This window comes from Aythya marila, assembly GCF_965140915.1.
Source record: "Aythya marila genome assembly, chromosome: 9".
NCBI classification, from domain to species: domain Eukaryota; kingdom Metazoa; phylum Chordata; class Aves; order Anseriformes; family Anatidae; genus Aythya; species Aythya marila.
In genome coordinates, this window is record NC_139050.1 from 15695756 (window position 1) to 15712036 (window position 16281).

At 44.1% G+C, this 16281-nt stretch overlaps 1 protein-coding gene across 7 annotated transcripts in view; it reads right to left on the reverse strand.

Annotated features, from left to right (window-relative positions):
* The window catches only part of LPP (LIM domain containing preferred translocation partner in lipoma), a 331358-nt gene that overhangs the window by 15146 nt on the left and 299931 nt on the right, over positions 1-16281 (reverse strand). For all 7 annotated transcript variants that reach the window (XM_082767516.1, XM_082767513.1, XM_082767515.1 and 4 more), the window contains 2 exons: positions 4785-4963; positions 1938-2058 (listed from right to left, as the gene is read on the reverse strand). In XM_082767516.1, the coding sequence (XP_082623642.1) occupies positions 1938-2058; positions 4785-4963 (300 nt within the window). The remainder of the gene's footprint in view (positions 1-1937; positions 2059-4784; positions 4964-16281) is intronic.

Below are 16281 nucleotides of genomic sequence, written 5' to 3' on the forward strand. Positions count from 1 at the left end.
ACTCTCCACCTTGTAACATGATCCAGCCTGAGTCAGCGTAACACAGAAGCTGAGGTACGTGATGTCTTTCATGATTAAGCCATTTCCTGATAAGAGACAATGCTGCAGAGAAGATGGGTTCCCAAGCTCTCTGCTGAATTTAATCCAATTGAAAATAAAAGGAGATTATTCCCTTCACATTTCTGAGGAAGGAAAGGTCTTCGCATTGAAGAAAACATCAAACTTAAGCACATATTTAATAATGCAAAAAAAGATAAAAAAGGAAGCATCCTCAGGAAGGAAGTTCAGTACTAATATCTGACTACAGGTAATCTCCTTTGGAAGAGTTAATGCCACAAAGCTACAGCATCCTTTCCAGGGTGACAGCTAAGCAAACTCCCTGCCTGTCTCCCATGACCAGAACTGCCACCTGTGTTTGTATTGCTGTTGGTGCAAAAGGGTGTGCCTGAGAGGAGGATTTCGCTGAGACAGGAACAGTAGAAACCCCCAAAAAAGGCCCAAGCCCTGCCCCAGAGAAGTCTATCTGTATATTTCCAGGCTGACTTAAGTATAGCTACTAGGAAGACTGGGAATTACTCCTCATGGTGTGATCACGCAGTCATCATTTGGGCACGGACTACTGATGGCCATGCCTCTTCAAGATAAATCTGTGTTTGTAAATACACCTGGCAAGCAAGTGGTAGAAAAAGGAATGTAACTATTGCTTCACTTGAGATAGCTGAGGCACGTGGAGGCAAATGCCAAAACACAGAAAGATTTTCAGAGATTACAAAAGACTTCTGTACCTCACTGATTTGGGAGTCTAGCTCTCCTCTTTATTGTCTTACTGACATGCAGTGCCTGTAGGAAGACTTTCATTATGCAGAGATCATAGTGCAGCAATCTCTGGAACAGCAAATCCACATGAACACTTCAGGTCAAGCCCACAGCAGTTCAGTTGCCCATGAGAAGATGTTCCAAGCTAATAATGTACTGTTCTGGGACCTATGATGGATTTCATGGAGCCACATGTCTGTCCTCAGTTCTCCACTGCACCTACTTCTGACATCCATGTATGAAGCCCAGGTATCTCAACAGCCAGCATGAAGAAATGCTGTATGATGAATTAGACTCTGCAAAATTTAGCGTACGAATGCCCCAATGCCTTACAAAAACTAGGCCTAAGTAATGGGCTGAACCCCAGATGCCAGTGTCAGACTGAGAAGTGAACCAGATGCCTCAAGTCTCAGCTAAGACCTTTAAGCCAGAGTCCATCCTTCTTTCCAGTTGGATATTAAAACCTGCAACTGCGATAAGAAATACGTTTAGTCTCATTTTCTTACCCTGCCATCTGGCTGATATATTATCCAGCAAGTAACACTTGCATTGAGGAATTCTTGAAGGTTCTCTAACACAGCTGTTCTCACATGTTAATTGCTTTAAGGTGATTTTTCTTCTGTCTTCAGATTCTTACCATCAAAATTATATGAAGTGTGTAATGAAACTTAACAGGAAAGTAGCACAAAAAGCATTGCACTGAACAAGAATGATCATGTTTATGTGTCCATTAAAATTCTTCAACCCAGAGCCATATGTTGAGTTTCCTGTACAATCTTGCTCAAATTCTAACACACATTAGCTTTCATTTTAAGAACATAAACATGAGCAACGCTTGTGTCCAAGCTATAATTTATGATGCTCTCAAATATTAAGCTCTAATTAACTGAGTCACATTCTCTTGCTCTCCTAATGAACCTGTTATGAATAAGGGACCTGATTTTCTTCTCATTTGCGCTGATATAAATGAGGAAAAATTCCTTGCATGCTGGAGTCAATGAAGTAATTTGATTGTAGAGCCAGTGTTACAATAGGGTATGCCTGTAGTGTTTATAGCATGAGGCAGCAATGAAATTATACCAGCCTTTGCTTTCTCTCCTTCTTGTGATTAGAATACTAACCTCACACCGGTAGCACTGGACATGGAAGTCACGATCCAAGGCGACAATGCGGACAGTCTCCTCTTGTCCTGGGGCCGGCATGATGGGCTCCTTACACACTGAACATCTTGGTGCAAATTTCCTGAAGAAAGAAGAGACAGCCCCAGTTATTCTTAAGCTCAGAGCAAAAGTTTTTGCTAACTGCACCAGGAAGGCAGAAATGTGTGCCTGTGTATAAATGGCATATGCACGTGCAGACATCACATTTTGCAGCTTTGCACAGCTGCCTCCTTGGAAAGAAGGCAGGAAGGAGCACTTTCATCTTACAATGCAATTTCAGGCTTGCAGAGTATTAAAGAGCATCTTGCAGACTTTTAGTAAAGGTCTTAAAGAACACCTGACAGTCAGCAAAGCATATTTTACCTGCCCTAATTAACAACTGAAGTATCTGTTGAGTCACCCGTGACCGTGACACCAATGCACTGCCACAATGCTTAGGCTCAACCCTCAACCTAACTCTAAGAAAGTTTATCCAGTTCCTAAGGTTAGAAAGATGAGCAGGATCTGCTCCAAAAGCATCTCTTGGAAAAAATAAAAATCAAATATTAAAAACAGGCAATTGGTGAAACAGACCCTTGGTAAAAGAGGCAAAACAAGCCTTTTATTTTCCCACCTTATATTGTCCACTACATGAGTTTCTGGTTATTTCATGTATGTTCTGGTTTTGCTCCCCCATCTGCCCATGACAAGGGTTGATCTCTGCTCCCAGGCAGGTGGGTGTGCATGGGAGCATTTAGCCTGTGGCAAATAATTACTTGCTGTTTTGGTTCAAAACATATTGGTACCAATTCTCTGGCTGCAAATTCTCTGCTCAGAAAAAAGAAACTTAGACCTACAGAATCTGCTGCCATTTAATGAGAGACAGGGTCATGGGCTATGGAGTGACAGAGGGCAATGCTTATAGCAAACATCAGAACACAAGGAGATCAAAGACCCTTCTCCTCTGAAATATCTAAGAAAGATTGACTTTGCCACCCAGCCTGTCACATGAACCACCCCAGAATTAACTAGCTTAAAAAAAAAAAAAAATCTATCTGTACTAGGAATAAAGAAAAATATTAATTTCACTGGCAGCAGATGAAAGATGTCTGTGTAGCTGCGATCTAACGGAAAAATGAATTAAACAGTGGCGATAGTGAGCACTCTGAAAAATAACTTAAATGGATCAGGATATGACCGGAGCTGTAATCGCAGTTAATTATATGCTGCTTCATGCAGGCGCTTCCTTGTGCCATTTAGCTCAAATGCAGTGCTTAAAAATACTTCAACATTTTGCTGTCCAGGCCACTGCGGGTAATTCATTATGAGCCAAATATTAACTTCAGGGGCCCAGAAATGACTCTTGCAGATTTCAAGGGAAGTGGATGTGCTCCTGGGAGCTCCAAGCTCAAGGGGTACCTAAGTGTAGCATGAGCATCAGGAACTGTTTTATTATCAAAACTGTATACAAGATGTGGAGTGCTTGACCTCCAGACCAGAATATCATTGCTGATCAGTTAAAAAGGGGCTGGCCAAAGTCATGCTGAATGCATGGCAACCTGACCAAAGACATTCTGAATGTCCCACTAGGTCTTCCACTACTCCCCCATCACCTTCCCCTCCACCTTTTGTTCAATGATTTTATGTCCTTTACTTGGATTGACAGCATCCCGTTTTCCACTCTCAGAGCCCTGAGGTCCAGATCTGTTCACTGCCAAAAGACTTGAAGATGGACATCAACCCCTGCTCATAACCTTTCTCCAGAAGGAATATGAAGCTCAAGACCTGCAGGACTTGAAGGAGAAGCAGCCTCCAAACCATATCTGGTTTGGAGAGAAACCTTTCATGCTGGGCCTCTGCTCAGGACCAATTTCTATCTTACTCGTCTTCTGACACAGAAAATCAAACCAGCACACAGCCATTTCAGCACCTGTCAATTAACCCGACCTATCTGAGCTCCAGGGAACATCCTCATGTTGGATTTTAACATGCGAGTTGATCGTGGCTGCTTTCCTTTCTGTCAAGTCAGTCTGCTTCTTTGAGCTTTCAGGCCCACACACTGATGTCACGAGGCTCTAATTAAGTCTACCCCCTTAGAAATTAAGAGATAAATGGTTGAGATGTAAACTCACATTTGTCAGTATTGATTTCCTCTTATAATTGAGGGGTGTAATGTGTCTGTCTTTCCCATACAGGGGAAACATTTGTGCTCTGATTATATCTACCTGTCTTCCTCAGATTAGCTGTGATGATGGGGGTGGTAGCATGGCAATGACAGAAGCTATTTGCAACTATACCTTTCAACTTACTTTAAATAGAGGCTTCACTATAAATTATTACCAGGGCTGTATTTTTAGCAGCTTTAAAATCTAATTAGCAACTAGAAACAAGAGGAACTGTGAGCATCCTGTGGACACCTAGATCCCTCTAGCTGGTAAGCAAATACCTGCAGAGTCCAACTGCACAGGACCTCTCCTAATTGCTTGGTAGACAAAGGGGAGAGACACTGATGTGGAAGTGCAGGTAGAGCCAGGGAAGAGAAATGTGCACGTGCTGAAGGGGGAGTGCAAAGCATTTAAAACAGAGGAACACAGGGGATATCCATAAATTCAGATCTAAGCAAGATCAAGCATCAGCAGCTGTTAATCAATTAATCTTGCCTGTCACAGCATGCCTGATTGAAGCAAAGCTCTGATGACTTCTTAAGAGTCTTCAGAGTAAGCCGCAGAGGGTCCAGAGCTTTTTGGACACTCAGCAAAAAGAAAAGGAGGATTTTTAGGAACAAAAGAGAAAGACAAGCAAAGCCACTGAGAGCAGCTTGGGACGTACTTATGGAAATCCTCGATGCAGTGGATGTTCCCACCGGCATCCACGGTGAAGGGGATCCCATCCAGGCTGCGATGGCACATCACACAGGTGAAGCAGTGGGGATGGTAGGCCTTCCCGGTGGCTCGGAGAATCCTTTCCATGATGGGCTTCGCACAGACACTGCATTGCTCCAGTGTGTTCTGCAAATAAAACGTACACAACCACATGTGAGTGCCATCTCAGCAAGACACTGCAGCTTCTATAGCCAAGAACACGAGAGTGTTATGCAGCCCGTGCTCCTGTGTGCTTTGCCTCCATACTGCCCAGCCTGGACGACCTTTTGCAGCTGAGTTATCAGAGACAACCTCCATGATGCGCAGTGCAAAGCTGAAGCTCACGTTCCTGGGGCTGTACAGAGACCCCTTAACTGCTCTGCAAATACAGGTCTCCTAAAGAACCTTCATCTGCCTCGTATGTAAATCAATATTCTTCTACCAGCAGGGAAACTGCTGGTGAGTCTGGGGAGAAAAAACAGCAACCCCAACAAAAGCACTGCAAAGACAGTTCAGGATGACCTCATGTAATCGTTTATCTCTAGCCCACCGTGTCTGAGATGGCTGAAATGCCAGCTCCAAAGCCAGGCTATTTTGCCTCACAGCTTTTATGTACTGGCCTGCTCCTGAAGCACTGGAGCCAAAAAAACACCTTTCAAGTGGGCTGCACTGAGTGATTCACCCCATTTCAACTCTCACTCAGCCCTACAGTCAGTTATAGAGAGACCAACACAACTGTGCTTCAAAGAGTTGTCCGTGAGACACTCCAGCCCTCCGGACACCAATGTGCAATTCACCATTTAAACCAGGCACCCAAAAGACACGTGCCATGACTTGAGGGTACAACACACAGAGATGCTACCAGTAAGTCTATGGCAATGACCTGGGTCATTTTGCTGGACTTTAGGAAAGCAAAATTTCACTCACTGCTCTTGCTTGATGAACCCTAGAGATTTCAAACAATGTTATCAATCAATGTTTGAATCCTGGATGAGACAGAACACCTATGATTACAATACTGCTTATGACTGAGATACACAGAAATGAGGAGAGTAAAAAAAAAAAAAAAGAAAAGAAAAAAAAAGGCACAGAAATATAAAAAGCTGCTGAAAGGCAGCTCACGTTGACAAACGCAGGAAGGCTGAAGTTCTGCTTCCTCATGCAACAAAATTCCCAGGGAAAACAGTGCTTTGACTGACCGCACTGTTATTGCTTCTCTGAGCCAATATTCTCAGGGGTAAGATCCAGTCCTTACATGTGCAGCCAAGACGTATTGTCAGGAGATGAATCACCCAGGAACTCAGAGAGGTTACTTCTGCACTCACACATACGCTGTTGGACATTATCTCTAGGCTGCAAATCACAAGGATGATACAAACATATAAACACACAGGTTCATATCAAAAGATCAAAAGGATTGTTTTTGGAAAGCCTGATATGAAAAGTCCTGAATTTCAGCCCGTTTGAGAACTGTCTAACACATTTGTAAAGAGAGCACAGCCAGACTAGCCTAGGTTTCAGACTGGATTTTGCTTTATGCTTTGTAATAATGGGCAGGAAAGAATTATTGCTGGCCTTTCTGTCTGGTTACTGTCACCATCATCATCATTATAACAGTAGCTGGTATGCCAGAAAAAGCAAGGTCAATAATTTTCTCCTTGGAGGAATAACCTGGCAAAATTACCATTTTGCTTTGCATAAGCAGATCACATCACCTCAGTCCACATCCCTGCTGTTCTCCGTACTGCCAAGGAAGGAATGCTGTATATCTGCAGATGCTGATGGAAGATTGTGCCACTCGTAAGGCATCTATGACAACTTCTGAATACGTACAGGTACGGAGCATTTGCCTCACCAAGTCACTGCTTGCCTCGTTTCCAACAGTTGCCAGCAACAGAGGCCAAGGGCAAATGAAATCAGGACAAACAAATACGGTAATTGCTGAGGATACGCTCCCAGCCTCCAGCAATTTCTGGCTTAAAGACTTCCTAAGCCAGAGCTCAACTTCTCTGTGCCCAATAGCCTTGAGTGGATGGTCCTCCCATGAAGTTTCCTGATGGCTTTCTGAACTCTGATAAACACTGAGCACCCACAACCTGGAGTTTCACGGCTTACCTATGTATCCAAGAGCTGCCCTGCTAAGCAGTTTGCCTGGTCTCCAGACAGAAAAAGTGAGCAAAATCTACCTCGTGCTGTGAGTGGAGCACAAAGCAGTAGCTGCCATCCATCCCACAAAGGGATTTAACACCAAACGGTGTGGCCTGGAACTGCTTCGCTACAGACCTAACACAGCTCCTACTCACGCGTTTCAGAGAGAGTTAAGACTGCAAGGGGATAATTGCCATCATCTTGCCTGACATCTCATGCTGTGATGGCTTTGGTGGGAGTTTTGCAGTGACCAGGGTGGCAGGTAATCACGTTTCTGGATTATGCCTTCAGAAACAAGTCTTCTACTCCCAAATCTCAGCTCGGTCACACTGTCTGATGTTCTCACAGCCAAACACGACGAGCATTTTAAATTAACCAACTCCTGATTAAACCGATACAATCCGAAAATCAGACCTGAGAAATTTATTCTTTTCATCCTTCCAAGTCTGTACCAGTGAGGAAAAACAAAGTCATTAGTTTCAGACTACAGCTCACTCCCTGTCTGGGAGTATATTTGCTTAAGCCTTTTTCCCTGCTAGAACCCTGGCTCGAACCCTTCTCTTCAAGGTGTTACCACAAGATGCCAAAGGGAAAGCTTCCTTGATTCACACCCATTTGACATCGGGTTGCTGTAAGGCAGGATTTGGCCTGTGGAGCTAACAGGGTTTTCTTTGATTCTCTAATCAGGTTATCCCACATGCCTAAATGCTGCCCCAGCAGCTAACAACCTGCACAAAGGTATTTCTGCACATTATGGGAATAGCTTTGCTATAGGATTTCAAGTTCGGCTTCTTGATTTCGCTCTTTTATGGTTCAGCTAACTCTCCTAGCACTTCTTGGAGCTTTTAGGCCTTTAGAAAGCCAAACAAGATGAAGAAAAATATAATGATGGTGCTGTTTTTTTTATTATTATTTACTTTTCCTCCTGAGCTGCCACTGCCAGCCCCAGGGTGCCTCTGATGAGCTACGCAGAGCATCAAAGTAAGGCAAAGAGAAGAACCAGCTAGGAAACATCAGACCTAGGTGTTGTGGTTGAATTCGCATCAGAAGAATACAGCCCACTATCCAGGAAGGGCTGAAGGGCAAGTTTACCACCATTTTCCAGTATTTTTTGGCTAAGAAGCAGGGAGTGACCTCCTTTATTGGAGACACTTGTGTCTCCAACCCTGATTTTGGGGGGGTTTGAAAAGGACAAGGCAGGAACAAGTGATACAATCCATTTCTACATGGGCCTTGCATTAAAGACCGAGGCTGGGTCCAGGCCTCTTGTGAGCAGAGCTGCTTATCCATGGCAAAGAAGAAACATCTCAGCTGGGGAGAATAATGTAAACTAACACATCTGAAAAGAGAAATAACCCCAAGTGAACATGCACTAAGATGCAGGGAAAGAACAGGTGAAGTGAGCAGGTTATCAATTAGTTGCTTGCAGGTAAAGACGTGAGAGACTTAAAAAAACACAGCCCAACCAGCAACAAAATGGGAACACCTATCGGATAATAAATGGCAGGGAAAGTCATTCAGGGCCTCCCCGTAGCAACACTTGGTCCTACAGAGACACAGAAACCCAACGGGAGCTGCTCTGCAGATGGTGGGATTAAATGTGGGAAACAAGATGAAAATCCAAGCTGCTGGGGAACAGTTCTGGGGTGCAGGAGCCATTAAGGACTGGAAGGGGTTGAATCCCCTCCTGAAAACTGAACGTCCCAGATGGAAAGCTGGCAGACAGCTTCAGGAGCAGCGCTGCAGCGACAGCCAAGCAGCCTGTGGGCTGCAGCACATCCAGCTTCCCTGCTCTGGATTAAAACCCCCCAGAACCAACCTTTGGGTGACAGCAGGAATTCACAACACGGTGCAGCACACGGAACCTCCCACAATGACCTAGCAGTAAATGCAGGAGAAAAGCCACCAAGATTAGTCACTGCTGCTTATGTGCTGGCAATTCATCTGGAATGCTAATGAACGTAACCTCTCCTGCACTCCGCATGGCAGACAGAGGAGAGCTCATGCACTGGGACACGAGGATGGTATAGCTTGTTTTGCTGGGAAAGGGGAGGGAAGTTGCTGGAATAAATTACGTTGGCAATTCATGCGTGGGGACATGAACTCATTTCGTGAGCACTGGAGAAGAAACATTTTTGGAGTGACTGCAGAGGAGATGGTATTAGCTGCGGGAACCAAAAGTGACTGTTGTGCTAAAAACAGGCACACGGTCAACTACTGTAGTTGAACTGTAACTTAGTAAAGTGTGGTAAGTGAATTGCTTTAAATCTTGTGACTCTGTCCTTCATTTCCTCAGACTGTGAGGAGAGCGGAGCAGGAGACATTTTCCCCATTGTGGGATGATTTTTGAGGCTTGAAAATATTTCCATACTTAAGTGAAGACAGAGCGCTTTAATCTCAAAAAGTCTGGTGAATTTATAAACCCCAAATTAGATCAGGTCAATTGAAACGCTGTACTTCATATGATTTCAAATGGTTTCATTTAGGGCTTTGGTCTGCAAACATATAGTTGGATTATAAATTAAATATAAAGCAGACAGTGGTGGAGGGGTTAAGTGTCAAGATGTAATTTCAACACTTTCAAAACCTTTCTTTTTTTTTTTTAATATAAAAAGAGCATTGAAGACTGAGACCCCAGTTCCCTTCACAAAGTCCTCAGCCGTCCCTAGTGATGATTTACCATCTTTCTCCATAGATGTGTAAATCTTGGCACATGCAGCTTTTAATTCACTAATGACTGGCATGAAATTCCCTCCTCCCTATCCAAAGGGAAAAATCTAGGCATGTGTGGGTTAACTTTTCCTGCTTACCTTACCAACTGGACACGTTATTAGCAGTGGGTGACACTTTCCTGCCCTTTCTGCTGCTCTCAGAGGGGTAGGTGCTGGCAGATCTCGGCTGGATCCCTGCCGCTCAGGTCACATTGCCATATATCTGTGCCAGTGTGTATGGGGGGAGGGAAGAGGCATGACCCCTGACAGCCAGGAATAATCTGGAAAAAGTCCCTAATTCAGCCACAGTGGTAAGCAGTGAGGGTGCTCTTTAGGTGGTAGAGTTTGTTTTGCTGGGAGAGGGGAGAAAAGATGCCGGGATAAATTACCTTGGCAGCCCTGCAATGCTACCAGTGTGATGTGGGTCGGCGCTGAGCACACAGCTACCGACAGCTACACAGGGTAGGCTCAGGCCCTGGAGGTTGCTGTTTTCAGTGGCTTTCAAATAGTTCTTCCATTCGGCTCGGTTTTCAGTGGCTTTCCCAGCACAGTAGCAATACCATGGCTGGCACGTTTCCCCTCTGCTGGAATCTGCTTTTCTTGTTAGGATCAACCCAATTCAGCTTTGTGTTTTTGGACTCTGAGCAGCTGGAGGTGAATCTGGCCCGGAGTCCTCCCAGCATACATGGTGAAAGAGTCCCTTCCCCTTGCCCTGTAACTATTAGAGACAGACTAATGTATTTTTATGGCTTGGGTGAGTAGTAAAAATGACAACAACAGGCAATCGAGTCCACAAATGTGCGATAGCATCAAGACCATAATTAAAATGGAGCAGGGTTCAAGAAGAGGTTCGTGAAAGATTAGCAGGTATCAAAATAGGCTCTACAGCGAGAGGAAGGAGCTCCATTTGTGCTTTCTTAAGACAGCTATCTTACCAAACAGAGGTTAAGGGGTTGCTTTACTATCATCTGAGCATGCCCACGGGTGGAGAGGAGACCTAGAGAAGGCAGCTGCTGGATCTGGCAGGCTCACAGGCTGCCCGTGCTAACTAGAGGTAGATATTTTTAACAGTGAACATAATTAAAATTAGGAACAGGGTGATGTCTCTCTTGCTCAGCCCTGTTTTACAGAAGACCCACGGCCATCTCCAGCGCCAACAAGTTGAGACCCATGCTGGAACACCAGGGTTAAGCGATCTGCTCTGCATTAGGCTCAGCGTCCGACCACAATCACACTGACTCCTTCCAGCTAAAAATCCACAAGCTGCCTCATGTTGGAAGTTACTTAACTGCTCTTTGGCACTCGAAGCTACTCATCTTCTGTGCATTCCTCGCTCTGACAACACTGGGGTCTTTGTCACTTAAAAATGGCAGCACTTAGGAACTTAACTGAGGGATTCGTACTGTAAATTTTTGGGCTGGAAGGTAAAACGCCTGGTTTTACTTCTGCTTTTTCCATCATGTAACTGTCAGAGGCAAGGCAGTTCCCTGCTCTGTGCCTCAGTTTGCCTGTACACTCAATAGCTATAGGAGTTGCACAACCCTGGGAGAAACAGGATGCTGTTACATTTGATAAACACTTGTGAAGCGGTCCGTGTGCCCAAATTGTTTCTTGATGGAAATGAGATATTTAACAGCCACAATTCCAGCTAATCTGTAATGACTGCATGCACCTCAAAAGTCCCCGAAGTCTGACTTTGGGAAGCGCAGGATGGGGGAATAGGTGTTGCAGTGCTTCAGTGTGCCCACTGCAATTTGCAAGAGTAAAATATTGCAGTCTTGGGGAAGTGTTCTCTAACTCACATGACTCTTTTTATCCTCTAAGCCTAGGAAATTTTTTCAACAACAATTGTAATCACAGATAATACTACAGTAAATCAAGTAATTGTTAAGGATGCTTTCAAGTGCTATGTAGAGGAACTTTGTTACACATCTTGGTAATCAGCTCCCGTTCCTTCAGTAATTTTCCTTCTGCTGAAGCTGTGTGTCCAAACCTTCTCATATCTTGACATCAAAAAAAAAAAGAGGAGCAGCACATTCCTCACACAAACCCAAAACAGTGCATACCGTACGTCAGTGAGCCCTGCTCATGCTTTCTGTTAGCACTGCTGACCACAGGTACAAACCCCAGCGTAACCATGTGAAGTCAGTTGTGTTGCACCAGGACTGCAGCTGGAGCAACAAGCGTCCCACCAGGCTTCTGGAGCACTGAGAGATGAGCGTCAGCAAAGCAGAGCACCAAGTATGAGCCTGCCTTGTCTTACTGGATCATCCACCCCAGATTTCTTTAATCCGAGGAGATCCCAAGCTCATGACAAGCCCTCCAGCCCTCGTTCCAATCTGCTGCATAACGCACTGCCTGGGGTAAGATGCTGATTTTCCAAGATTTCTGATTTGAAGGAAATCCCTCACAATCCCTCCCAGAACGCTGGAGGTAAGCAGTTTGTTCCAGGCTTCGTCGACTCAGCAGAACTGGCACAGAGCTGCCACCAAAATCCCTGGACCCTGCTGGCGATTAGCATCGCTCCAGACCCCGGGGTCGCTACCTAGGGATGAATCACCCGCCGGCTGTGCCAACTGCAGAGTGACCATCTTCAGCTGGCTCAAGGATTTGTTGGGCTTCTTTCTACAGCTACTGAGGTTCACTCCACTGTGAAATAAAACGATGATACGCCATTAGCTTTGCTCCTCAGGGACAGGAAGAATACATTGCACATTTTGATAGCCTGTGCTTTTACCTATTATTAACAACACGCCAGGTGACAGCACCTACAACCCGGTCACAACACCGGGCTGCACGGTACAAAGTGCTCTAGGGGATAAAGCAAAGCTGTTCCCTAAAAGCCCAAGAGCTTCCAGTCCTTGCACTACAGATGCTGCCTTGCTTGCCTTACACGTTCTCACCATCAAATCCATCTCTTCCCTCAAAACACGATGTGCCTGACCTCGTATGCCACCCTGGGAGTTTTGCCTAAATAAGGCCTGAAGGATCTGTCCCATCGTGATTGCTTTCCGCACAGGCAGCAGGAATTACACGCAGCTGGGAGATGTGGCAAGCAGGGAGCAGCTCCACTCTGCTCCTTGTTTAGATACAATTGTGGACAACACAGAGATATAAAGCTTAATTAGCAACGCTGAGGAAGCTGTTAGAGAGGCATTTTAAACCGCTTGCAGTTTAAACTGATTAGAACTTGGTGAAAACAAAACAAAATTGTGTAGCAAATCGTTAGGCCAAAATCCAAGTACAATTGAACCGCATCAAAGGAAAAACAAAGAAGTTACTATCAGCAAGAAGTAGTTTTTTTTTTTTTTCTTTTTGGTAGCGAATTTAATTTCATAGCCTTTAATAAACCTGATGCTCCAATCCAAGCTTGCCACTCTGGCAAAGCGCTTAACCAAAATAACACTGGAACTCATAGTTGGCAGACTGAAGAGGCTATAAATTGGTCAGATCTGGGTGGAATACAAGAAAAAAATCCAAAATTCCATTCAATCTTCCTGTTTTAGAATTTTGATGTAACTGACCATTGACATGGAAATGTTATCTTGACCTTAACTGCTAAAGCTGACTTGCGGAGGAAAAAATGACTGACTCTGTGACATTTCGGTGGTTATTTATAGTTCCCCTCACCCTCTTCTTTCTTGGTCTTCTTACATTAGAAATGAATTCTCGCCTGCCATGCTTTTCCTGAAGGACTGAGCAATGCAAGAATTTGTGACAAAAACTATCAAGAAAACGGAATCTGGTTGATTAGCATAGAAATAAAGTTTTATTTGAAACTGTTTTTGTCAATAAGGCAGCACCCAGCAAAGATGAGCTTGTCTATTTATTTCTTTTGTTACGGATTGACCACCAGCAGCCCTTTAACTACCACCTATTTATATTTAAAGTTGTTATTTTATGCCTCCCATGTTCTCCAGGAGAGATTTCATGGAAAAAACAAAGCAATGGAAAAGATGGAGGAACTGCTTAAGAGCCTGGATATTTCTAGAAGTTAGAAGAAAAAAAAAAACAGGCAGAACCCTTCCCCTCCACTCTTCAAGAATAAAAACCTCACCTCTTTAAGCCACAAGGAGAGGCACACAATCCATTTTCCCCTTCCTATTTCAAGGCACAGATAAGGGCATGTCTAAGCTGCTTCTAATAGCTACCAAAGGTTCAATATTTCAGCTGAATATCAGTTTAACATCTCTGCCTTCCACCTAAATTACTCGAAGAGAATGCAAAGCTCGTACTCCTCTCACCTAAGTCACAAGGGACAGTCATGTTTTCTAGTGGCAGGGAAAGAGCACTGGGGACTAAGGATGCCTGGTGTCTGTCCTTGGGCTCAGCAGTGACTCAGAGCTTCATTTTATTATTTTCCATCTCCGTGCCTCACATTATCTGCAGAGTGGCTTCAGTGTGATATTGGGAGGCCTGTCATGCTCTGACAGAAGTAATGTCACTGGTTTGAATGCCAAAGCTGACACCTAGAACTACCAAGAAGTAAACAAGTCCCCAAAACAACAGAACCAAAACCAGCAAGATGAGATTTTCTTTTTTTTCCACAAAATTTCATAAAACTGCCACTGAAGCACCTTTTGAGCACAAGAGATTTTTTTCAGTGTATACATACAAGTTGCGAAATACAGGTCATGGCAACGGTTCAGCATAAAAATAGCTGCTTTTAATAGATAACGTAATCCAATATAAAGCTTGGAAAAAAACGCAACAGAACTCTCAATGCACTTGGATGCTGCTGCTACCTGGACTGACAGTGAAAATATGATTCTTCCAAATCTCTGAAGTGTTCTTCAAGAGCTGCCAAATGCATTTAAGTCCCTGATGTGAGGAGAACATGTTAGAGCCTTTAGGGCAATGGGAAACTTATCTGTGCCTGGAACATGAGGGCTGAAACCTCTGTAGGTGCTCTGAGATCCTTCCAAATTGAGAGAAAATGTAGGTTTTTATTTTGTATTTCTTAAAGAAACTCTCTTGAGTGAAACGTATTTTAATGACTTTGGAAGAACATTGGGCAGGGATGACTGGCAACAGGCACTGGCCACTGCTGAGGATAACAGCAAGAAGAATTTAGAGAGTCACTGTAAGGCAAGAATTGTGTCTACTCGTTCCCCACTATGGTGAAGGGGGCAGGTTTTTCTTTTTTTTTTTTTGGCCAGGATTTCTTCAGAGGTTTGAATCGAGTTATCCCCTGGAGCGACACCCATTCTTCTGTCTAAAGTCAGGCTCTAATTAGAAATAAACGCAGGCTGCTGAGTAAGTCCAGGGTCAAATATATCCCCTAGCAGGTACTGGGATTATTTTTAGATGTAATGACATCCCTAGTTCTTTTCATTCAGGTGACCTGGATGTTTGCTTCAGTTCCTGGTCTGGAGAAGAAAGTTCGAGCTGCCTGCTGAGATAAGAGTGACAGAGGAGAAAGGGATACAAAGAGGGAAATGGAGACAGCTATATATGGAGAATCTAGATGAGACAGAGCACATGAGAATTACCCAAGGAAGTCTACAGTAAGATGTGAGAGAAATGAAAAACAATCTGCTTTCTAGCTGGAGACTGATACTCCACCATAAGCATCCATCCATCACCCTCCTTCCTCTACTACAAGATGTTTTAAGCCAGAGAAAGACGTGGAGATGTAGACATCAGCCCCTCTGCAACTCTAGCCTACCTCCGAGGGCAATTCTGCTGGAACTCCACTGCTATGGACATCACTGACAGACAGTGACATAGGGTGGGGAGAAAAAGGATGGTACATAATTTCTTCTAACCCCTACAGACCTGTGCTATAGACCAGATCCTCTGTGCCATCCTTGGATGGATGTGTGAGAAATGACTGAAAAGCTTTGGGCTACTTCTTCCATTCAAATATGGGGGTGGGACTGGTGGGCAGAAGCTTCCTTGCAATACAATTACCTACTTTATCTAACATCTTGGTACTGTTCTGTTACTCATGAACTGGAGATATTAAATCTCCTTGTGAAAAAATGAAGTTTCCTTACTTCGGAAAGACAATATGGATACTTGGACAAATCCTGATGGCAAAACCATCGGAATACAAATGAAAACAGGCTCTGTGATCTGCTGTCGAGAGCAGATGGACATATCTGAGTAGGTGGTAATTCTCTGGTGTCAGCAAGGTTAGTCAAGGATGTTCGCTCTAAGTCATTTCTTTCCCTTTCATCACCACAAGAAATTCTGGATTAATTTGGAATATGAAGGACACTGGTCTGAGCTGTCAGGAAGGTTTATGTCAGAGCAGAACAGACTGAAAATCAAGCTGACAGTTGGCATTTCTTTACCCGCTCTTTTACATCACTTGAGGAGGCTGCCCTGTGTATTATTTAAAGTTGAAAAGCACAGACACTGAACATTGTGCTAGTCAGCTAAGTGTCAGCTCCTAATATATACTAACCAGATTACTCCGTAGTTTGTGAAAGCAACACCACCAAAGGCTTTCAGCCAAGTATTACATTAAAAGAAGAAACAACAGTCGAGAAAATACAGTAAACCCCAAAGGTGAATGGAGCTTTTGAAAAGAAGAGATTAACTTGGGCACACAGAGCAGTACCACAAGCACCACGGTCTTGTGACAGCGCTTGAGAATCA